The 23,075-nt window shown below is 34.0% G+C and overlaps 1 protein-coding gene across 1 annotated transcript; it reads left to right on the top strand.

The window, feature by feature from the left end:
• The first annotated feature begins 257 nt into the window (after positions 1-257).
• Positions 258-22,299, top strand: LOC149263690 (methylesterase 17-like). The gene is made up of 5 exons (XM_089389756.1): positions 258-488; positions 1,087-1,089; positions 20,996-21,142; positions 21,453-21,584; positions 21,838-22,299. The coding sequence occupies exons 1-5, from the start codon at positions 258-260 to the stop codon at positions 22,114-22,116; spliced, it is 792 nt and encodes a 263-aa protein (XP_089245882.1). The 3' UTR covers positions 22,117-22,299.
• The last annotated feature ends 776 nt before the right edge of the window (positions 22,300-23,075 follow it).

Here is a 23,075-nt window from a genome sequence, read left to right as displayed (position 1 = left end):
TTCGTTTCATTTCCGGATTTTATTACTCTTGACAAATGGTCTTAATCGACCCAGGTCCTACAGGATGTCCCATTTCAATATTTTATTACTTTTGTGAAATGGCTTTGGAACATATTTTATTTCTGATAAGACAATGGGAAAGATTTTTAAAATAACAAACGAGAGAATTTAATGCCAGAAATTCATGAGGCATAACAAAGAAGAGTTTCATTTGTGAACTGGATTGATGAGCCGCAACATACAAGAATTTTAAAGAGATGGATTGTACAGGAAGGGCAGTACATTTTGTGTTGGTTCATGGATCACAGCATGGAGCATGGTGTTGGTATAAGATTGTGGAGCTTCTTGAGAAAGATGGCCACAGGGTGTCAACAATCGACCTGATGAGCGCTGGTACAAGTCCGGTTACCGCTGATTCCATCACCTCATTTGAGGAATACAATCAGCCTCTTATGCACTTCCTAGCCAAACTCCCACAGACAGAAAAGGTGCTTGCGTTTCCTGTTGTACATTTTTACTTTATAGTTGAATTCATTTTGATGTTTTCAATGATCATTTATGCACTTGAACGCCTTTCTTTCAATGATCATGTAATGCTTTCAATGGTCTTTCGACCCTTTCGGCCGTTAGACTGAAAAAGTCATAGGGTAGCCATCCAGATCAATAGGTTAGGTAAAGAAATGTGATATCTGGACTTTTATGGATCGAGGTATTTTTCTCAATTTCTGTGAAATTTCGAATCTCAACCAGCCACTGAAACAGGCCCTTCCAAGTGTAGTGGTTTGAGGAATAGTACTGTAGATTATGCTTTTTGTTAGAGTAGTTTATTTTCATACAGTGAGGGAAACCAAAACCAAGAATGCCTACTGTTGATCCTAACATGATTTCTATTACATGTTTTATATATATATACTTCGGTCGATGTATCATTTGATGCTTTATAGGATCTTATATATATATATATTATTTTATGTTATAATTGTTAGGGAAAGGGTTTTTATTTCAATGGTAGATGAGGGGATTGGTTGTTTTTTATTTTTGTTTTTTTAATTGAGAGCTTAAATTGATTTTGTTGTAATGTATTAGAGAGTTTGTTAAGTTGCATCTATTTTTAATAAATTTAAAACAGTTGATGTTCCAATATCCACCAATTTCTTGAGGATTTTCAAAGCATATTTAATTTTAGAAGAATTGCCTTATATCTATAAAGAATATAAACTATTCAAAAATTCTCTAGAATTTTTAAGCCTTAAGTAAAATCAAAATTAATAATATGTTTTTTGTTACAATACTTAATAATAATATTTTTGTTACAATAGTTTTTTTGTTATATATTTATTAATGCTAGATAACAATGAAGCTTTGGGTTCCATCAAGAGTTATGAGGATAAGAATACCACACAAAATAAATCTTCATTTACTAGAAAAGGAGATCTCCTAGACCAAAATTCTTTTGTGAATATCTTCAAAAGGACGAACATAATAGATTGCAAAGCTAAGACACCAATGTCCCAAGAACCAGAAGAGATGAAGGAGATGCAATATAAGGACGAACATAATAGATTGCAAAGCTAAGACACCAATGTCCCAAGAACCAGAAGAGATGAAGGAGATGCAATATAAAGGAAGTTGGAAGAGCGTAGAGAAAAAAACGAAAGCTACAACACCAATCTCGCCAAGAAAGGTGAGGAGCCAAACAATTAAAAACTAAGAAAATTGTAGGTCTGATAGGCTAATTTGGTCTTAGTGGATGTTAACCACCACCATCATCATATATAGACAAAAAGTGTGTGTGTGTGTGTGTGTGTGTTGTGTGTTAATGTTTACCTTAACACAATATTTCAATATTCGACACGAAAATGTAATTAAAGGTAAATAATGTAGTTATTTCCTAATAAGAGCAAAATGCTTCACTCATTTAATTTTTAACATAAAACAATAAATATGAAGAACTAAAAGGGATTAAATCTCTTGACGTGTAAATATTTTTTCAAGTTTTTCATTCTAAAAAAAATATTTACATAAAATGAGACTTGGTTCCTCTCAAGTGTTGGTATGGTTAAAATAGATCTATACTAGTTTTATTCTTAATTTTATTATCAAAATACAATTTTATTTTGACATTAATTATTATAATACTAAAGGTTAAAGTTTATTAAAATCACCCTTCACTATATTAAGAGAGAGATTACTTGATTTATTTAAATTTTATTTCTATATTTGAAAAACTAATTTTAAATAAAACTTAATAGTGTAATAATATTTTGCAACTCACATTTAATATAGACTTTGGTACTACATTATAAAAGAGAAGATTTTTTTATCTTTCATTTTCTTGCTATCACAAGGATAACCAATTAATTCATTTCATATTTATTTTTCTTGTAAATCTAAGGTTCTATTCATTCACCAAAAAAGAAGTACACAGGTATCAAAATGCATGGAGTGTCACCCTAACTAGATTTGTTGACTACCGCTAGCAACATATAGAAAATAAACATATGTACGACTAGAGACAGTCCACAACTTAGTAGGCCAAAAGCACCAAAAGATAAATAAAACAAGTAGAACACATATAACCATGTTCAATCATTAGAGGTAATCGGGACAGGATTATCCGGTCCAATCCTTCGAGGAGGAGGGGGGCGGTAAGTGCATTGGACGTGATGCTTAAAACGAGACATCCATGTCTCCAACATTTCCACCTTTTTAGATAGCAAATTTTGACCACGCCATACCACCACGATCCTCTCCTAGACATGGCATTGAAAGTAATGAAACTAGTTGAGTGTAGCAATGACAGCTTCATGTCTTCCTTCCTATCCTTATCATGAATTTCTAATCGATCTAGAATAGACTAGACCAAGTACCGAGAATCCTCAGAGGAATGGTGCCGACTAGCAACCCCTGCATGCCCCGACCAATGCATCCTACCTCATCCACCAGCTCTGCCCCACATGTCACACTACCCAACTTCCCAATCCTCATTACTCACCCACCTCAAGCTTCTCTCGATCTACCTCTGCCACCAAGGTCACCCGAGACCCGCTGACCCATGCTACCAGCTATTTTGCCTCCCCACCTTTAATGCTCAAGCACCTGGTCCACCACCACCACATTCAAATGTTGGCCAAAATTCCCTTTGACTAGGGTTTGGAGTAGGAGTTACGCAACATGGGTCACATTATGCAAGCCTAGGAAAAATCTTCAGAGACAAGAACACCAACAAAACATGTCACCATGAAATGCACCAAAATATGCAGCAAAGCAGCAGACAACCATAAATTAACCATAATACTTTGACGACGGGGAACTTCAAACCCACTATCTCCACCTCCAGGAATTAAAAATGAGACCATAGCTAGGAAACACACCAAGCAGACCAAAATCTTGCCAACACCTCTATCAGAGGAAGAAGTAAGAAACAAATATGTAGATCAGGTGATGGGACATCCAACCACCAACCCACTGGGCACAAACCTCCCTGATCACCATTTTTCGTAGACACCTTAGGATGATCCCACCCCCCCGCCCCCCCGCCAACCCCAATAATTGTTCACCAAGCCGTCAGTAGTGGGAGGTGACAGAAAGGCTACGAAAATAGGAGAACTAAGAATAATACCGGTTGAAAAGATAATAGACACCCTACAAACACAAAAGAGCTCCAGGAAGACTAATAGCATGCGGAAGGGCTTGAGTGTCAACTTGATAACCAAAAACAATTGACATAAACATCTAAAAAAAGAAAGAAACAACACACAGGAAAGGGAACTTATCATTTTTATAACCTAGAGGCTGAGGAGGAGATGATGGCTACAAAATTGCCACCATTCCTAGGTAAGCCACCAGCCAGAGAAACATGAAAAACCACCAGAGCTCAATCCTTGAACAGCGAACCACCAAATTGTCAAAGCATAATACCAAACTTGGAGATCAACAATTTCCACATACCAGTGACACTCACCCACTCTCAATCTCGAAGAGACCAATTGAAAACTGGCACATTGCACCATTAATTCCCTAGTACTGCTAATGCAATGGGAAGTTTAGGTGATCGACCTCCACACCATCTTCCATATGTTCATCATCATAACCCATGCATCTTGGTATCCTCGATGTTCATAACCCCCATCATGTATGCCTCTTTCGAAGCCATTATCCTACTAAACTCCTCAAGGTGGGAATTTTGTGAGTTTAAAGGTCAGTCATTGAGAAATTTATGACCTTGGTGATCACTTCCCCAATTAACTAACCTATCAGCCACCTTATTCCCTGTGTGACCCATGTGCTCCATGACTACATAGTCAAAGGAGGAAATCCAAGAGTGTATATGTTCTCCAATAAGCTCAAGTCTCCATCTTTTCATCACCTTATCTAGGGGAGACCCATTAATAAACTTCTGCAACATAGAAATTGTGATTTGGGAATCCCCAGAGACTTGCAATTTAGCCAATACCATTTCTGTTGCAATTTGAATCCCTTTCTCCAACGTGAGGAATTTAGAAACATTATTGGTAGAGATTCTACACAAGGCCACAAAAAAAATCATGACTTTCCCCTTATCATTACAAGTTAAACCACCAAGGGCAGCTGGACCAAGGTTTCCTTTAGAAGCACAATCAAATTTTAGCTTAAAAAGCCCAGGCAGGGGGCAAAGAAAGGTATCACGCGAGCGGACCCTGGTGCAAGATAATCTGGGCTACGAGCCAAGACATTCCAAATGTCATTCTCCCTACCCTCAATTTTCCAATCCTCCTCTGACTAACAGGAAATAGGGATGGATTCGTTGATGTTATATTTTATTACTTCAAAAACCTCATCAACCTTGATGATCTCTGAGTGGAACAATGCTTTGCTTCTCACATTCCAAATATTCCAAAAGACAAATCCTTGTGAAAGACACCACACTCTATTCACTATGGGATTCTTGAGGAGCATCCAATTCCATGACTCCAATGATTCTCTCATACTATTTTTAGATCGATCCATAGCCCTGAAGAGTGCAACAATTTGATCCCATATATCCACTGCCACCGAATAGAATTTGAGATGGTACATTGTTTCCTCCATGCTATAACAAAGAGGACACCAAGAAGGACCACAAATACCCTTTTTTCCTAATTGTTTCCCAAGTACAAATTTTTCCATGCCCAATTAACCAGAGAAAGAACGAAACTTTTAGCCATAACATAGAATACCAAATTATTTTCCATAAAGGATCTGGATTCAGATCTGCAGAAGAAGAAAGAATAGAATATGCTTCCTTGAGAGAAAACATACCTCTCAGAAGATGACCCCATCTGATTTTATTTGGTTCTCCATTGTTTAATATAGGTTATTGTTGGAGGATCAAGACTAGGGCCTCCTAGTCCAAAAGGGGATTATGATCTAGCTAATGCGTTGGGGATTTCCACACTCTCCATTTTGACGACCTATTGGTATCTTTCAAGAATTCCTTGACCTGCATGACTCCTAGTTGAGAGGTGGATGTTTGGATATCCCAGAAGTGCCCTTCTTGGTTTATCTCAGGGTATTACATCCAAGCCTCCTCCCAAAATCTATCTTTACATCTATTCGTGACTTCGCAAAATCCATTATCCTTTATAATATCTTGATTCACTTTTAAATTAATATTCTATATAGAGGAGCCATTTGAAAAATTTTGGTGATCAGACAAAGGGTACTGGATGCCATCTAATCCATTTGAATGACCAGAGGGTTTTCCATATCTCCTGTCCACCATGCAACCACCTCCACCAAATTTTTGCACCAAGAGATTTTGATAAGAGCTTGTGATATTTCAGGTTGCGACCACCGTGGATATTGGGTTTGCATAATTTATCCCAGACCACTTGAGCCCACTTCTGCCTGATCTATGACCCCGACCAAAGATATATCTAAAACTTGGTTGTTAATTCCTTGTAAATACTATGAGGGGTTGGGAGGTTTGAAAATTTATAGATCTTAATAGCTTGCAAGACTGCTTTTAAAAGAACTAACCGACCAACAGAGTTCAAAACCTTGAAGGTCCAGCTAGAAATATTTTTATCAATATGACTCAACAACTCTTTCCAACATGTCATTCTTAGAGAATTAGAGACCAAGGGGACTCCTAGATAATTACTAGGAAACAAACTGCTTCAAAAGCCAAGGGTTCGAGCCAGATGACTTTGCACCCTTGGGTGGGTATTGAAAATGAAAATATCAGATTTTCTCTCATTGATAATTGTGCCCAAGTCCTGCTAAAACTCCTCAAGGATGAAGCCAATTTGCTTAGCTTCTTTTAAATTTGGATTCCAATATAACATGTTTTCATCAACAAATTTTTGATGCATTATAGGAGGGGACTCCAGAGAAATCCTTAAGCCCTAAAGATGATGGGAATCAGATGAAGATTTAATGAGACATCCCAAACCCTCTACTGCAATAATAAAAAGAAAGGGGGAGAGGGGATACCCTCATCTCAAAACCCTAGAACCTCAAAAAGTGTGAGATGGTGAACCATTGATGAGGATGGAGTAGAATGGAGTCTCGATCATATATTTAACCTAAGTGATCCATGAATGAGAGAAACCAAAATAATCTAGAATAGACAGGAGATAATTCCAATTCAGATAGTCGTAAGCTTTAGAGAGGTCAAGTTTTATAAGCATACCTGGAGATCTGGGAGAGGATAGAGAATGGACTACCTCATGAGCCACTAGGATACCATCCATAATTTTTCGACCTTCCACGAAGCCTGATTACTCAAGTCTGATAATCATTTTCAATAAAGGTTTGAGATTCCTAACTAAAATGCCTGAAATAATTTTGTAAATAATGTTACATAGGGAAATTGGTCTGAACCCATTAGGATCCAATGCAACACATTTCTTTGGAATGAGTGTGATAAATTTAGCATTCATTCACGACCATATTCTTTGGGAATGGTGGGATTCCTCGACCAATTCATGGATTTCTAGCACAAGAAAGTGTCAAGCATCTTTAAAGAACTTTGAGGTAAATCCATCATGGCCCGGAGCTTTGTTTTAGGGGAGCACATGAACAACCTCTTCAACTTCTATGTATGATATCTCCCTCATAAGAGCCTCATTCTGATCTTTTCAAATTAGTTGGGGAATGCATTGCCTGATTCTAGAGATGGCCCCACTTCACTCTTGAACAGGGTCTCGAAGTGGGCGATCAACTCTTCTGAAATCTCCTCACGTTGAAAAATTCATTGCCCTCCCGATCCATGAGAGAAAAGATCATGTTAAAATGTCGGTGCTTTAACATAGTCCTATAAAAGAATTTTGTGTTTTGCTCATCTTCTTTAAGCCATTGGATCCTTGATATTTTCCTCCATAAGATTTCCTCCTGCTTTCTCCTTTCCTCCAGATCATTTATGACTTGCCCCTCCTGTGCAGCAAGAGTTTTAGTTCGACCTTCGAGGATGATCCATTGTTAGATTAACCACATTGCCTCCTCTAAATGCCTCTTTTTGTGATGAATATTTCCAAACTTAGAATGATTCTAAGCTTTAATCCTAGGCTTTAAGTTCTTTCAATTTCATCTAGAAATTTTCCATATGATTTTGCCCCCATCATGTTGATGTCCTTCCACCATTCCTCTAACTTTGCAATGAATTCATCTCTTTCTAGCTAAAGATTCAAAGCAAAAAGGTTTATTCCTCGGGGCCATCCTCAAGTCAATTTCCCGACAAATAGGCCAATGATCTAATCCCATTCATGGAAGGATTTAATCTTAAAAATATAGGTCCTGCTGGAGGATATCATCTGAGGTAAGGAAGTAATCCAGACATGAGGCAATATGGTATTTTCCCCCTCGTGAATTATTCCATGTGAAAGAGCCATTAATGAAATCAATGTCTTCTACTCTGATATCTTGAATAGTATCCCGAAAGGAGAGAGAGATAGGATCCAATTTTCGAAATCCTCCTTTCTTTTCACCCAAATCCTTGATCAGATTGAAATATCCTGTAAGAATCTAGTTGTCTGCACCTAGAATCTCCTTTAGCTTTCATAAAATGCTAAGAAAAGTTGGCTTCACCCATGGAAGAGTAGGACCATAAACCGCTGCTAACCAAACCATCTTTGAGGAGCCTATACATTCAAATTGGCCTGAAAGAGTGTTAAGGAAACCTATCCAGGCTTCGAAGGAGATAGATCTGGAGTCCCATGGGATTCCCAGCCCTCCTACACCACCCTTGGAATCCAATGCCATACATTATTTCGTGGGGCAGATTCTTCTCATGATTTCACTTAGTTTCTTCTACATTACCTTAGCTTCTTGCAAGACTATGATACCTGGGATTTTTTGTTGAATTCTATCTCTCAAGTACCTCAAATTTCCCTTTGATTTGAGGCTAGTTATGTTCCAGGAAACCACCTTCATTGAGGAGGAGTTAGAGATCATTGGTAGTATTCCGTGATGCCATTGGTTTGTCCTGAGTTAACTAAGATCGACCCTGCTTCTCTAATCACTTCGCTGGTGGGTTTTCTTCCCTTCTTCCTAGACCTCGACCTAGATTTAGCACACTTAGTGGGTGTTTCCTCATTACGGAAAGCCAAGGTCAGGTGTCGGGGGCATTCCATAGGAGCTTGACGTTATTCCCTTTATTTATAGATCCAATGGAATTGATCTAGTTGTTATTGAGGAATGTCTTTCAATCTAGCTTTGCCCTAGTTCCACAGGAAATATATCATAACCTACTCATCAAAATTGAGTTGATCTATTTTTATTTCATACTTTAAGCCTTGCTAGGTTTAGGTGAGGACTCGTTGAATCTCTGTACCAGTTGATAGCTCTTCAAATGATTTTATTTTTCTTGGTTATTTATTCTTAGGGTTTTCTGGACCCTCTTCCACCTACATTACTGCTTAAGATTGAAACAACTTCATGTGCTTTTGGCTAATAATTTTAACCAAAATCCACTAGAAGAGCAAAGTAATTCCCAGATGGGCGATTAAGGACCTCTGAAGGAGAGGGCAACATAGTATTAGTGGGAGGACCTTCAATGGCTGAAGGGCATCATTCTGGAACTTCCTGAAATCTGTTTGGGGGGGCGATTAGCCGAAGGAGAGGGGATCTCTTGTTTCCGCTGAGGGAAATCACGAAATAGGTGCCCATACTCATGAAAAATTCTACATTTCAAGGGGAAATGTTCATAGTCCAATGGTTGAGATCAAACTTCATCCTGATACTCAATGTCAACCAATTTTGTAAAGGGTTGTGATATTTTCATGTAAACACAGATTCTGGCATAGGATGAGAACCGTCAATGTTTGGTGATCTCCAAGACTTGCAAAAAAATTCCAATAGAATTATCAACCGATTCGAGGCTATCCATCTCCCAAAAATCCTCTAGCAAAGAGTAAATTCAAACCCAAATAAGCGCTGCCAAGAACTCTTCCTTCTTCGGGTTGTAGCTAGGTTCTCAATGCCTCATGAATAACCCTGCATTATTCATGAAGTAAGACACATTTTCCAAAATTCTCTTTTGGATTCCATTTGAGTTGGATCCATCTAAGAATATTTGAATCCTTGGGCCAAATGCCCATAAATTTACAAACTATTGCATGATATTGCATAAATTGTTGGCATTGTTCCATGCAGTGGTTAGGGATCACTACTCACAAGTTTTCAGCTTCCTTTTGGAGGTAGTGGCCCCACATTCTAGACTGTAATTGAGCTCCCTGAGCTAGTGAGTATGCTTTCTTACCCTTTCGCTGCCATGTGCTAGAGGATGAACCATTGGAGGGGCGATGAGCACCAGTTACCACAGATTTGGAGGAGGAGGCAAACCCCCCTCCCCCAGGAGGGCTTGACATGTTCCCAATCAGCTATAAAGTGGCATCAAGGTTGTTTGTCAGTTGCATAAGTAGGAAAATACAGTTTTGACGATGGTGATTTAGAAACCTTGAAACCCTAGCACATCATAAACCCTATATGAAAAAAAAATTTAAATAGTATTTCATAATATAATTCATTTCATGATTTCTTAAAAGTTATCCAACTCTTTATTTTATTATAAAACCTTATTTATATATTTTAACTAAGTTATTTTTTTTTCATTTATACCGGATCATTTGTTCTTTGTGGCTCGTTTGATCTTTATGTGGCCATATCTCTACAACTCATTATATATATATGTGATGTGTGTGTGTTTAATCTCTACGTGGGTTTATCACTACAGGTTATTTGATCTTTGTCATCTGTAATCTTTTCAGTGCCTATGGGGTTTACACGTTGGGATAGTTAAAAGAATGAATATCTTGTAATTATTGGAAAGCTTGGGTATAGTGTTTTTTAGGTTAAATAAATATCTCTACAGCCATTATATTTTATTTCTATAGCTCATATACAATATTTTTTTTCCAAGGGGAAAGACTCGTAATTTTTTATTTTTTTTGAACCAAGGAAAAAAATTACATTCTTCATATGTTGTAAAACATCCCATAAGATAAGCCTCTCAGTTTATGAGTGAAAGAGAAAAAAAATTAAAAACAAAAATTACATATAAAACTTTGAAGTTAAGTGTGATAATAATCACTTAACTTCTCTTTATTGCCTTTGTTTTTTGTTCTTTCTACTATCCCCTTGAGTTCAAACCAACTGGAACCAACACTTGTTTGCATCATGTTGTCTTCGGTATGGTTCTTTGTTTGAGTCTGAGCTCTCAAAAAAATGAGCTCTCCTTGTACCTCACATCCCATTTTATGTATGTGCCTTATTTTTTGTTGCTCTAATGCCTAGATCTCTTGTGATTCAATGTCATTATGCATCTAGGATTTAGAACCATGTTGGACCTATGCGTCCACTACTTCTTGATTCAGATGGTTTTCCATGGTTTATTCTTCATCTTCATCTAACAAGTGAGGATCAAATGGTTTCCATCCTTCTGATTTATGGGCCTATCGCTTTTTCTTTTTTCGAAGCTCTTCTACCTAAGGGCATGTCTTCTACAAGTGTCCTGTTTGAAAACATATTGGGCATATGAATGTCATGTTCTCATACTATAACATTTAAACCCAATGAAATTTTTAATGTTTTAGTTGAATGTGGTCAAGTAGACCTTTGTTTTGGTCTATCTTAACACATTTTGACAAAGGTAAATAGACCTTTCTCTCTTCTTTTGAGGTCCGTCTTTTTGAATTTTCATAGAAAGTTCCAATCTCTTCTAGAATCTTGAGGTTCTAGAAATAGGGGGAGATTTGATAATCTTACCCATACAGGAATTGTTGAGACCACCATTTTTGTTGCATCAAAATTTGGGAACTGTGGGGTGATGAAGAGCCCAACTCTTCTCCAAAACCAAGGCCTATCATTTAAAACTTTATTCAAATCTTCCTTTCTGTCAAATTGGACAATAAAAACACTTTTGGAAACTAAATAATCTCACATTAGTATATCTAGGATGAAAGGATCCACTAGTGTAAGGCATCATATCTAGGCCAAAATCCATGGAACATGCATACTACAACCTTGCATTGGAGAGAAAAAAGAGGGAGTGATTAACTTCCATGGTTGGTACTTGTTGCATTTGTTCTACAATGTAGGGTCCAAGGTTGAATTGAAGTTCATTTACTAAGTTGAATGCATTTCCTTGTACCACATCCTTGATAGAGACAAAACCGTTAGGGTTTTTGGGTCATGGGATACTTCCACTCAACCTCAAGTTCAAGATAATGGTAGAGTTCCTAGATATGTGGTAGTCCTTCATCTAAGTAGGATCTTAAAGCATATTCCCTTCAAAAAATAGACACTGAGTATTCACACAGATGCCCAATCTATTCTCAATAGGTTGCTTCATATTTTCCACCAAGTCCAAATCCCCGATCCACAGTGGGGAAGACTCACCATTAGTATTTTTTATAAATATCTCATAGGTTTCCTTGACTTTCTCTTCTTCCTCAACACGCTCAAATTGCACAAAGAGCTTAATTTTCTCCTCACCATGCCCTTACTCTGCAAATCCTAAAAATGTTACATTCCACGAGACCATATTCGGCTGAGGCATTTCCTTAAACAACTTTAAGGATCTGTCAACGAGCCCATTCTATGCAAATTCTACCCAAAACATAGTCCAAGAGATCACTTCCCTATGAGGTATCTTTCAAAAGAGGCTATGGGCCATGTCCACAAGCTCGTTTTGTGAAAACCCCACAAACTTCTTATCCCACTAGATCATGAGCACCATAAAAGAGCCCTAGACCTTATAATTGTCGATATAATAGTGCAAAATAATGAAGGCACATCAGAAATAGTAAGAAAACAACTACAAACTAAGTAAGAAATTCAAACAACTTATCTAACACAAGCTAAAATGGTGGGAAAGATACTCAAGCACACACATAAATTGATTCTTCTTAAGGTAAGTTGTAATGACCATAAATTGTATATACTTAGTAAATATCCAAGCCTAAAAGGGTCGGGAATCTTTTTAAATGAGGATCTTATTCCGTAAGACCAAGTTGAACTAAGGAAATAGGTTCAAAAGGTAAATGAGGTAAGAAAGAAAGGAAAAATGGGCAATCATGAGGACTAGGAAAGCTATTATTAGAGTTAGACACCAAAATAAGAGTGATAAATGTGAATTGGGAACACTCTAGATCTTCTTCTAGAACTATCATGATTTTCCATGGCATAGAGGTCCTATGTTAAGTCAAATCCCAAGTGATTTTGATCTTGTCTTCTTAGTTGAAACTTGGGAGCATGATGAATGTAAGGTCCCCCACGTAGATGAATTCATTCTTTGGTCGGCGTAGAACAAGAAATCCTCTCGTAGAGGTTTTTGTGGAATAGATTGTTATATATACATTAAAAATAAAAATAAAAATTATCCTCACATTCGACTTCATAAGATTAGCACCCTTAACCAGTACATCTGGATCAATATTTTGACTCTAACAACAATAGGATTTATGTCACAATTTGTTATTTTTCTCCTATCAACTCTACCTCCTATAAGAAGGGAAACCTATATAAGAAATTCCTCTTTAATACTTTATAATAGGATATTCATAGTCTAAGGAATGAAGGTAATATCCTCTTACTATGGTACCTTACGCTAGAACTACTACTAACCAAGCTACTCTCCTAAGTAATAAATTTCACCCTAATCCTCTATCTCTACATGAGGACTCTGAAGTAGCTAGTAGATTCAAAAGGAATTGTAAAGACATAACCAAGAAATTATTGGGTATCGAGCCAATGGAGCTCTGTAGCTCCCAAGACTTGATACTTTGTAATATAATTAATAAGTAGCCATGACCAAATGACTTGTATTCATGGGCTCGACAGTAGTGTTGTGGATTATGTGATATTTGATACTCATGCAAATGTATTGTAAATATTGACCTCCTAACCAATCATGAGCCTAATTCTAACTACAAATCCCTAACCTTAACTCTAAACCTTTAAATGCACACCAACCACATGTAATGTAATTGTGAGATTCAAAGGCACATTTGTTTTGACAAAAGGAAAATGGATCTCTTCTTAAAAGACATAAAAAGGGATTTAGCTTTCTTAACATATAATGATAACACTGATCACATCTACCACATTTTTACTACCATCCTTTCCACTACCATTAACAACTTCTCTACTGAGGTGTCTTACAAAAAGAATAATAGAACTTCCAACACTTTGTATGATAATGATTGTAAAATTTCTAGGAAAGCGATCAAATATTCTCCTAACAAACCTGAAAAGATTGAAAAAATTAATATGTACAAAGCTATTATCTAAAGGAAGAAATGATATTGTATAAATAGGATGCAAGAGCATTTTGTTCACCTTTCTAAAGCTGAGCCTAGGAAGTTTTAAAGGCAAATTTGTATTTGTAAAATGAAAGAAAATAATTTGATCTCCTTAAAGAACTAGATATATATCTTAAGAATTCTCATAATTACCCTAACACCATGGGTGCCATCTTGAACACTCCTATAGAGGAGGATATTTTTGTTGGAAGATGTGGAGTTTGGGATTAAGAAACTTCTCATAGGAAAACAAGGGATATTGAAAGCTTCCTAGGAATGGGACGCAAAGTCTTATTATGCCTATCTTTAAAAGTGGGGAAAAAACATTCCCTCTAATTACAAGACCATTATGATTGGCCACATTTTATCAAAACTATATGGGCTCATTTTGGAAAAGACGATTAGCCTTTGGCTTGAAAACCAGGGTAAAAGAGCTAAAGGACAAGTTGATTTCATGAGACATCACTCAACTATAGATCATATTGTTACTCTTAGGATCATTGTAGAGGAATTCCATCATAATAAAATTGATCTCTTCTCTTGTTTTGTTGACTTTAGAAAATATTTTGACATAGTTCCTTGCGACAAGATATGGAAGAGGCTAGAAGAGATAATGGTTCACATTGAGTTGAGGGTTGTTGTGACTAGATTATACACGAATGTTATTTCCAAACTTCGGACCAAGGAGAGTTCGTCAAAAGTAACTAAATGCAATATCTAAGTTAAGCAAGGGCATCCCATATCCCTACCCTTTTTGGCATTTACATCGATAAATTAGAAGAGTGTTTGGAAGCTACAAGATGTGATGGCCCCAAGCTCACAAGTATGGTCATTGCTCTTCTCCTTTATGTTGACGATATTGTTCTTCTAGCCAAGATCCCTGATGATCTCGACAAGCATCTTAGAATCCTCCCAAGATTACTACTCCAAGATGGGTATGATTGTTAATACCGACAAAACTAAAGTAATGAAAATCAAATCCAAAAAGACCAACTATGATAATTTTATTTATGATAATAACTAGTTGTAGAATGTTTCTTCATACAAATATCTATGAATTGAAATTCATCATCAACTCAATTGGAATTATAACATTGAGAAAAGGAAAATTGGAGGTTGGAAAGCTTATTATGGCTTGAGAATAATCGTAATCAACAAATATTTGGGTATGAAGTAAAAAAAAAATCCTCTTTGAAACTCTCGTCACCTTTGTTATTTTATATATATGTGAGTTTTGGAGTTGCAATATATCTAGATAATTGAGGAGGAAAATTGAGTTGATCCAAAAGCAATTTATAACCTACAACTTCAAGATTAAAGGAAATACTCCTTACCCTATCCTCTTGATTGAAGCTAGATTTTTCCCCATTGAAAGCATGGCTATAATTAGATGTCTCATGTATAAGAAGAAGTTATACAAAAAGGAAGCTAAGAGGTTCCCCAAAATTGCTTCTAACTCTAGCCAAAAACCCCACCACTAGCTCAAGAGAGATTGGCATAAGGATGCCTAGTCTTGACTAGCCCACTCGAGGGTAAAGGAAGAGACCATCTTGGATAGTAAGGATAATATAAGAAATATTATTACTTCCAAATTTAAGGACAAGTTGTGAGATGATAGGAAATTAGAGAAAAAAGGAAGCTAAGTATTATAAGGAGGTGATCAGCCCCAACCTTGATAACAAGAGTTATCTTTTTGTCTTGACTAGTGCTAAGAAGAAAATGAACATTGTCATGATAAGAAGTAATTCTCATGAGTTTCAAACTGAAACCGAGCATTGGCCAATTCCCAAAACACCTTGGATGAAAGAGTCGATCACCATTGTGATAATAAGATGGTTGAAGATGAAAAGCACTTTCTCTTGGATTGCCTAGCTTTTACTGAGATAGTTTCTAATTTTCAAAATTTTTGTCACACTACCAACCTTCTTGACTTGTTAAGTAAGTAAAATTATGGCAATCTCCAAACGCTTCTCTCCCATATTTTCGATCATAGAAATAAAGCCTTAAAGAATTTCCACTAATATTTTATTTTCTTAAAGTCTTAATAATCTTAGTAGAGATTAATCATCATCATAATAAAAATATACACCAATTATAATTAGAATATTTATAACTTTTGAAAAATAGTTAACTCTTCATTTTATTATAGATTTTTATTTCATAAAGTTGATTTTTTATTTTTCCTCTACATTATTTACCATCTAAATATATTTTTCATCTATTATATTAAGCTTAATGACCTTTTAATATTATATTATAGATATATAAAACATATTTTTATCTTTTATATTAATATTAATAACCTCTTTTTTAAGTATGGATATATAGTTAAATGTTGTTTTATTTACTTTATTTTAATTATTAATCTCTTTTATTTAATAATTTTTATAAATTTGAATTTTTTTATTATTATTTTTAATTATAAATACAAATTTAGAAATATTGAGATAAGGTAATAATATTTCTTTTTAATAACCATGATGATAATTAATTTTTATATTTATTAAAATTAATTTATTTTTTTAAATACTTTCTCTCACACACACACAGATATATATATATATATATATATATATATATATATATATATATATATATATATATATATATATATATATATATATATATTCAAGTATATTCAAGAGGGTGTAGTTAGAGTGGCAAGGGGAGTGGCTATTATCTTCTTCATAGAGGTCTCATCCACATTCACATATTTGCTTTTTAGAAATAATTAGAACAAACAAAATCCTTAAACACAATTGTAACCATGATTTCCAAAAATTTCTACAAAACTGATTTTCTCAAAATAATACTAGAATTTCCATTATTTTTTAACTAAAATTATAATTTCATTAAACTACAACCACTTAATATATTAATAAAAATCATTTTCTTTATAATTAGCTTATATACTTAATATATTAATAAAAAATATTTTCTTTGTAATTAACTTATATACTAAAAAAATATTCGTCAATGAAAAAATGGAAACCAACCTTTCAAATAACTCAAAATCCCAACTACTTCACACTAGTGATGATGGGAAAAGGGTGATACAAACATTGACATATTAATGACTCAAAACCTCTGTTACACGGGAACGGCTCCCTAGAGGTGGGAAACTCCCTCCAGTGGTTCCGGTGCTCCCAAAAGCTTTGGAACTGTATGGGAACGTTCCCTTTTTTGTGGGAGCAGCAATGGGAGCTTTGGAAAGCTCCCTGGGCTTTGAACACTATTTATTTTGGAGTTCTCGCATTCGCTGGGGTTGAGAAATATAAAACATGTAGACAAATATGTTGAACTATCCACAAAACATGAGACTTTGTTGAAACTTTCGAAAGACCAAACCGTCAAAGACAATCAATTATATATATATATATATATATATATATATATATATATATATATATATATATTAAATTTTACATATTTCTAATTAAATTCAAAGTTGTTTTTCTATTCAACATAATAATCGATTACATATATATATACATAAAATTTTACATATTCCCGATTAAATTTAAAGTTGTTTGTCTGGTTGCAAAGTAAAGTGGCATATAAAATCTGTACGGTTTTTACACACCTACTCAACATCTCAGGCTATAGCTGCAAGAGATGTGTTTATTAATTACACAACACTGGATGACGTGGGAATATTTAGTGTTTTCCGCGGTTGATGTTAACGATTGTTCTGTCTTGCCTTCGGAGCTTGTGAATATTTCAATAGGGATAAAAAACTATTTCTGTGATTTTTTTTATTTTTTTTAGGTTTTAGTATTAGAATTTCGTAGAAAGAATTGGGATGAAATTCTGATTTGTGTTATTTAAATTATATTTTTGACTGTATATAAGATTTCAGCATGCTGAAAAATTTAAGACATTTTTATTGTTATCAAATTTGTGATTTCAATAAATTTTTACAGAAATTAAATTGAAAAAATCCAAAAAAAACTTCTAAAACATAACACTAAAAACAACTCAAAAATTAAATAACTAATTTTAACTTCAACCTAGAATCATGCCATGTCACCATTTTAATATTCATGATTCTTAAAATCAACGAAATTAAAGCTTATAGCTTGATGTTTAAAGTGCTTTTGGAGGATAGTGTCTCATTTTGTCAACTGTCAATAGTATTTAGTTGAAAGTAAAAGGCTTTTAATAAATACAATGCAATTGTGTTAATAAAGTACACACTGAATCCATCGAAGTAAGATTATAATTAAAAAAAATATATTGATATAATTTAAATTTTATAAAATTTTATAAAAATAAAAAAATAGTTTTAAAATAAAATTTTAAAAACATTATAAAAATTTTGGATTTAAGAGATATGTGGTTTGTGTCTTTTAAATCAGTAATCGGAGAATCCACAGTTTGAACATCTTTATACCAACGTTTCAAATCCCAAGTGGGGTTTGTGTCTTTTAAATCAGTGATCGGAGAATTCACAGTTTGAACATCTTTATACCAACATTTCAAATCTCAAGTGGGATCCATCATCAGGGTTGAAGAATGATGATACAAGAAGAGCAAAAAGCAGAATAAATACTAATGAGGAAGAAGATTAGGAGGAGAGGGGACAACATACCAAAGGGATGCATTACCTGGGGATGGGTTGTACCAAAGGGATGCATTATCTTAAGTATAAGAAACATATTTTTTATTAGCAATACAATAATGCAAGTATGTTGTAGTTTCTGATATAATTATACAGCTTATATAATAAAGCAGCTGTTTGTTTTTTTTAATTTTAGTATATGGGTTTGAATTTCTTTTGGAATAACATTGTGTTATAATAGGAGGGTGGGTAAGTATTTTATTTATCTTAAATTAAATTAAATTAAATGAATTAATATAAATATTCAAATAATTTATCTAAATTATATATTGAAATATTTTTAAAAGTATAAGAAAATTATAATTTTTTCTCACATAAAAATATAAAAGAGGTTATGGAAGTTATCAACTAGCTCACGGACCTTGATACCGCTAAGTTAGTTGAGATTTGTTTCACTTCCATTTTTTTCTGCTTTGAGGGTGAGTTTTTTGAACAAACCTGTGGTGTTGCCATGGGCTCCCCCCTGTCTCACATTGTTGCTAATCTTTTTATGGAATATTTTGAATCCAAGGCTCTGGCCTCAGTTAGGCTATTGCCTAAGCTATGGAAGAGATTTGTGGATGACACGAATGTCATCTGGTCTCATGGCCAAGATGAGTTGGATATCTTCTTCAAACATCTTAACAATCAATCCTCCACCATTAAGTTCACTATGGAACAAGAAGTCGATGGATGCCTTCCTTTCCTTGACGTTCTTATTTCAAAGGATAATGATGGGTCCCTCTCCCACCAAGTGTTTCGGAATAAAACTCATACCGAGCAATATCTTCATGCCAGCTCCCATCATTTCCCTGCTCAAAATTTGGGCGTTATCAACACACTTGCTACTCGTGCGTTCTGATGAAAAAAGCCTCGATAAAGAAAAAGCCCATTTCCTCAATGTCTTTGTTAATAACGGTTATAGTAGGCACCTTGGTCAAAGGGCTTTCCTTAAAGCCAACAAGAATTCGTTGGTCAAAAAAGACCCTAAAGATCGAGCCTCAAGGGTCCATCTACCTTTTATCCAAGGGACCAATGATAAAATTGCAAGGATTCTTAAGAAACATAATGTTCCCTCGACCTTTAGACCTCTTAACACCCTTCGTAACTCCCTCCGATCAGTGAAGGATCCCATCGACCCTAAGGACATGAAAGGTGTCTATATGATTTCTGTTCTTGTGGGACCCCCTACGTTGGAGAGACTAGTTGCTCTATTAATCATAGAATTAATGAGCACTTAGCAGACCTAAATCATGGGAGAACCCGATCTTCCGCCCTTGCAGAGCATGCCGAGAAGACCAAGCATCATGTGTGTACTGAGGAGGCCTAGGTTATTGCTAAGGTTCCGCAGTTTCCAGAAATTTAGAGAAGCCACCGAGATTGAAAAAAGGCCAAGCAATCTCAATAGAGATGATGGCAGGAAGATAAGCAGGTGCTGGATCCTGCCCTCTTCTCCTAATCGGTGTCTTTCACCTTGTCTCCCATCTTCTAAAATAAAAATAAAAATAAAAAATTGGAATGATTATGTATGCATTAAGTTTATAGTTATTTATTAAGCCCTATTAATAAGCTATTCGATACTTTAAAATTAATATCAATAATACTACTATAAGAATACTATAATAATAAAATTTACAATATCAATATTAAGAGTCATAAATCTTTAATTTTTGGTTTTTTTCATTATTAGTTCTTTTTTTATGAATTTTCCATCATATTCCTTCCCCTAAAATTTTACTATATTTATCTAATCAAATATATATATTTAGTTATTAGGCTATACTTATAAAAATATACAAGCCATCAAATACTTAAGATTATTAAGTTTTAAGTAATAATAATATAATAATATAATTTTAATTAAATCCATTAATACTATAGTTAGAAGGATATTAAAGATAAGAAATTCATGATATTATTAATACAATTCACTATGAAAATTTTTAACATAAATATAGTTACTTTTTCTTAATTATTAATACTAAAAACATTATAATAAAGTTATTAATTTAACATTCAAGAACCTAGAGTATATAATAATAATAGAGATTAATTAATCAATTGGATTTATCTATTAAAATTACTATAATTAAAATATTATTAAATAAAAAATTTGGTCCATATCTTTAATCCAGTAGAGTCCAATTGGTTCAAAGTTAGCTCTTACATGGTCAAATATAGCTGTTAGTCCCATTTCCTAATCAAACTTAGCTGTTGGAAGATCTGCTCTCCCTATTTGACATGCAGTCATAGTGTGATTCTTCAAATTGTCCCGACAATGAATCACACTTGCTGGTTCGAAACGCGTTGACCAATATATCATAATGTGATTTGCCCCAAAACTTTTTTCATAACTATAATATTTCTATTTATTATTAATTATTTTATATCCCTTTAAAATTAATAAAAACTATCGCACTTTACATCATACTTTTTTTGAATAGGTTGCACTAAAAAAATTATGTTCAACAAATAAAAAAAAACATATCACACCACTACTAAAATTGAAGAATGAAAAGCGCGCTGAAATTGAAAGTCCTGAGAGCATACAAATATTTTGGGCCTTTGTTAATTTAAATTTTACAATTTTCAAACTTTTTCTGTCTGACAGAACTTTATAATTTGTATGGAGACACAGATAGTGTTAGTGGGACACAGCTTGGGAGGCATTAGCGTAGCCAGTGGATCTGAAGATTTCCCGCATCTCATTGCGGTAGCAGTCTATGTCTGCGCTCTTATGTTTCGGGGTGGAGAATCCATGCAGCGGGAAAAGGATTTTGTAAGGATTTTAGGTTTTACAAATATATAATTAATGAAATGAAATCATGGATACAGTTGTGAGTAAGAGAAATTTTATGGTTTTTTTAATGAAATAAAAATATAGATACGGTTGTGAGTAAGAGAAATTTTAGGTGTTTTTTTTATAAATATGGGTTAATTTGATTAAAAGTTTGTTTATTTTTACATATATAGTATTAAATGGATGATATTCATTTAATTTAAAGAGATGATTAAAATAGTGACCTACCATACTAAAGAAAATATGAAATCTTTAAACAATACCCTGTTAATTGTCTTTGCATTTGCAGATGCAACGGGACAGAGATGTGGCTAAGATAGCTGAATATAACTTTGGTAATGGCAGGGAAGAACCTCCCACATCTGTAGTAGTGCCTAAAAAGTTTCAGAAGGATTTATTCTACGGTACAACCTCCACATTGGTAAGTTTATTTTTTCTTTATGGGTTGATTATATTAATTTGGTACTAGTTATGTCTACTAATAACATTTTTTCTACTGTAACCTCCATATTGATAAGTATATTCTTTTACTTTTAATTAGTTAACTATATTAATCTACTAACAACATTTTACGTAAAAGAAATCAAAATACATCATCATATATTATTATTACATAATCATATATTATTATTATGTTGAAAGGAGCGGCACTAAATATAATTTGATGTTGACAGGATGCCACTTTGGCTTCTCTGTTGCTCCGACCATGTCCAACCAGAGCAATGACAAACCTGAGCCTGGAGACCACAGATGAGCGGTATGGGGTTGTTCCAAGAGTTTATATCAAAACTATTAAAGATAACGCGGTCTCTCTTGCCAAGCAAGAAGAGCTCATTGCCAATTCGCCACCAGAGAAGGTTTACAGCCTCGACACAGACCATAGTCCATTCTTCTCTGCACCGGAGAAGCTGCATAGTCTGCTATTGGAGATCGCCAACACATACTGCTTATGATTGCAATTAGCCTCTTTTACATCGAACGAAAAAACTTCGGAGGCTTGCCTTTATCAGAAATTTAGTATTTATTTAAATAAAATTTAAATATATAAATAACATAATAAATGTCACTCTCACTCTGTTTAGTTGTTTGGGAGAAAAGTTTGGCTTGGTTCTCATGTCTAAATTTTATTATTTTCATTTTTTTTTAATTGCGAATCTATGTGAGAAAAGGTAGTCTTTTCTATGCAAGTAAATCCTTATTTTCAGTGAAAAAAAATAGATTTATTTTAAATAAAGGTAGTTTTTTTCTTCAAGTAAATCTTCATTTTTTTTATAAAAAAATAAACACATTTTAAAGCAAAACCTTGGTTTTTAAATTGTTATTGTTTTTAAATAGTGAATCCATATAGGTGGGGAGAAGATTTTTAGATGAAGGAGGAATAATTTGTTAATGGAGTTTTTAATTAATCCAACTTCCAAGTGAGTCTATCTTTGTTATTGTTATTTTTGTATTAGTTGGGTTCACGGTTGGAATTTGGATTTTTCTTTTATTTTTTTTTTTTTTTATATATGTTTAAGGTTTTTATGTTTCCCAATGTTATATTAAAAAAAAAATCAAAAAAAATGTTTTCATAACAAATTAACCCTTTACCAATAAAGGCTTTATTAAGAAACTACCCTTCAATTACATAATTTTGTTAAAAAAATTTACAAGCAATTTTTTTTTTCCACATTCTTATTTTAATTGTAATCTTATTATTATTTTTATTATTAATTTGTTATTTCTCTATAGGCTTTTTTTTAATTTCTTTTAATCATTATTAAAAAAATTATTTATATGATTTATTACCATTTTTATTATTAATTTATTTTATTTTAATTTGTTATTTCTATATAGTTTTTTTTTTTATGTCTTTTAACCATTATTGCCGAGCAAGAAGAGTTCATTGCCAATTGGCCAACACAGAACGCTT

The sequence above is a fragment of the Pinus tabuliformis genome, chromosome 6, assembly GCF_031772625.1.
Source record: "Pinus tabuliformis cultivar Carrire ecotype Pingquan chromosome 6, CPIR1, whole genome shotgun sequence".
Lineage (NCBI taxonomy): Eukaryota > Viridiplantae > Streptophyta > Pinopsida > Pinales > Pinaceae > Pinus > Pinus tabuliformis.
Note: the sequence above shows the minus strand (reverse complement) of the source record. Positions and strands in the feature narration are given on the sequence as shown.

What these genes read in the sequence shown, in the direction of transcription:
- LOC149263690 (XM_089389756.1), top strand. Translation starts at nt 258, where the DNA reads ATGGATTGTACAGGAAGGGCAGTACATTTTGTGTTGGTTCATGGATCA. An exon ending in TGCAGCGGGAAAAGGATTTT is followed by an intron (nt 21,143 to 21,452) that starts GTAAGGATTTTA and finishes TTGCATTTGCAG; the next exon opens with ATGCAACGGGACAGAGATGT. An exon ending in ACGGTACAACCTCCACATTG is followed by an intron (nt 21,585 to 21,837) that starts GTAAGTTTATTT and finishes TGATGTTGACAG; the next exon opens with GATGCCACTTTGGCTTCTCT.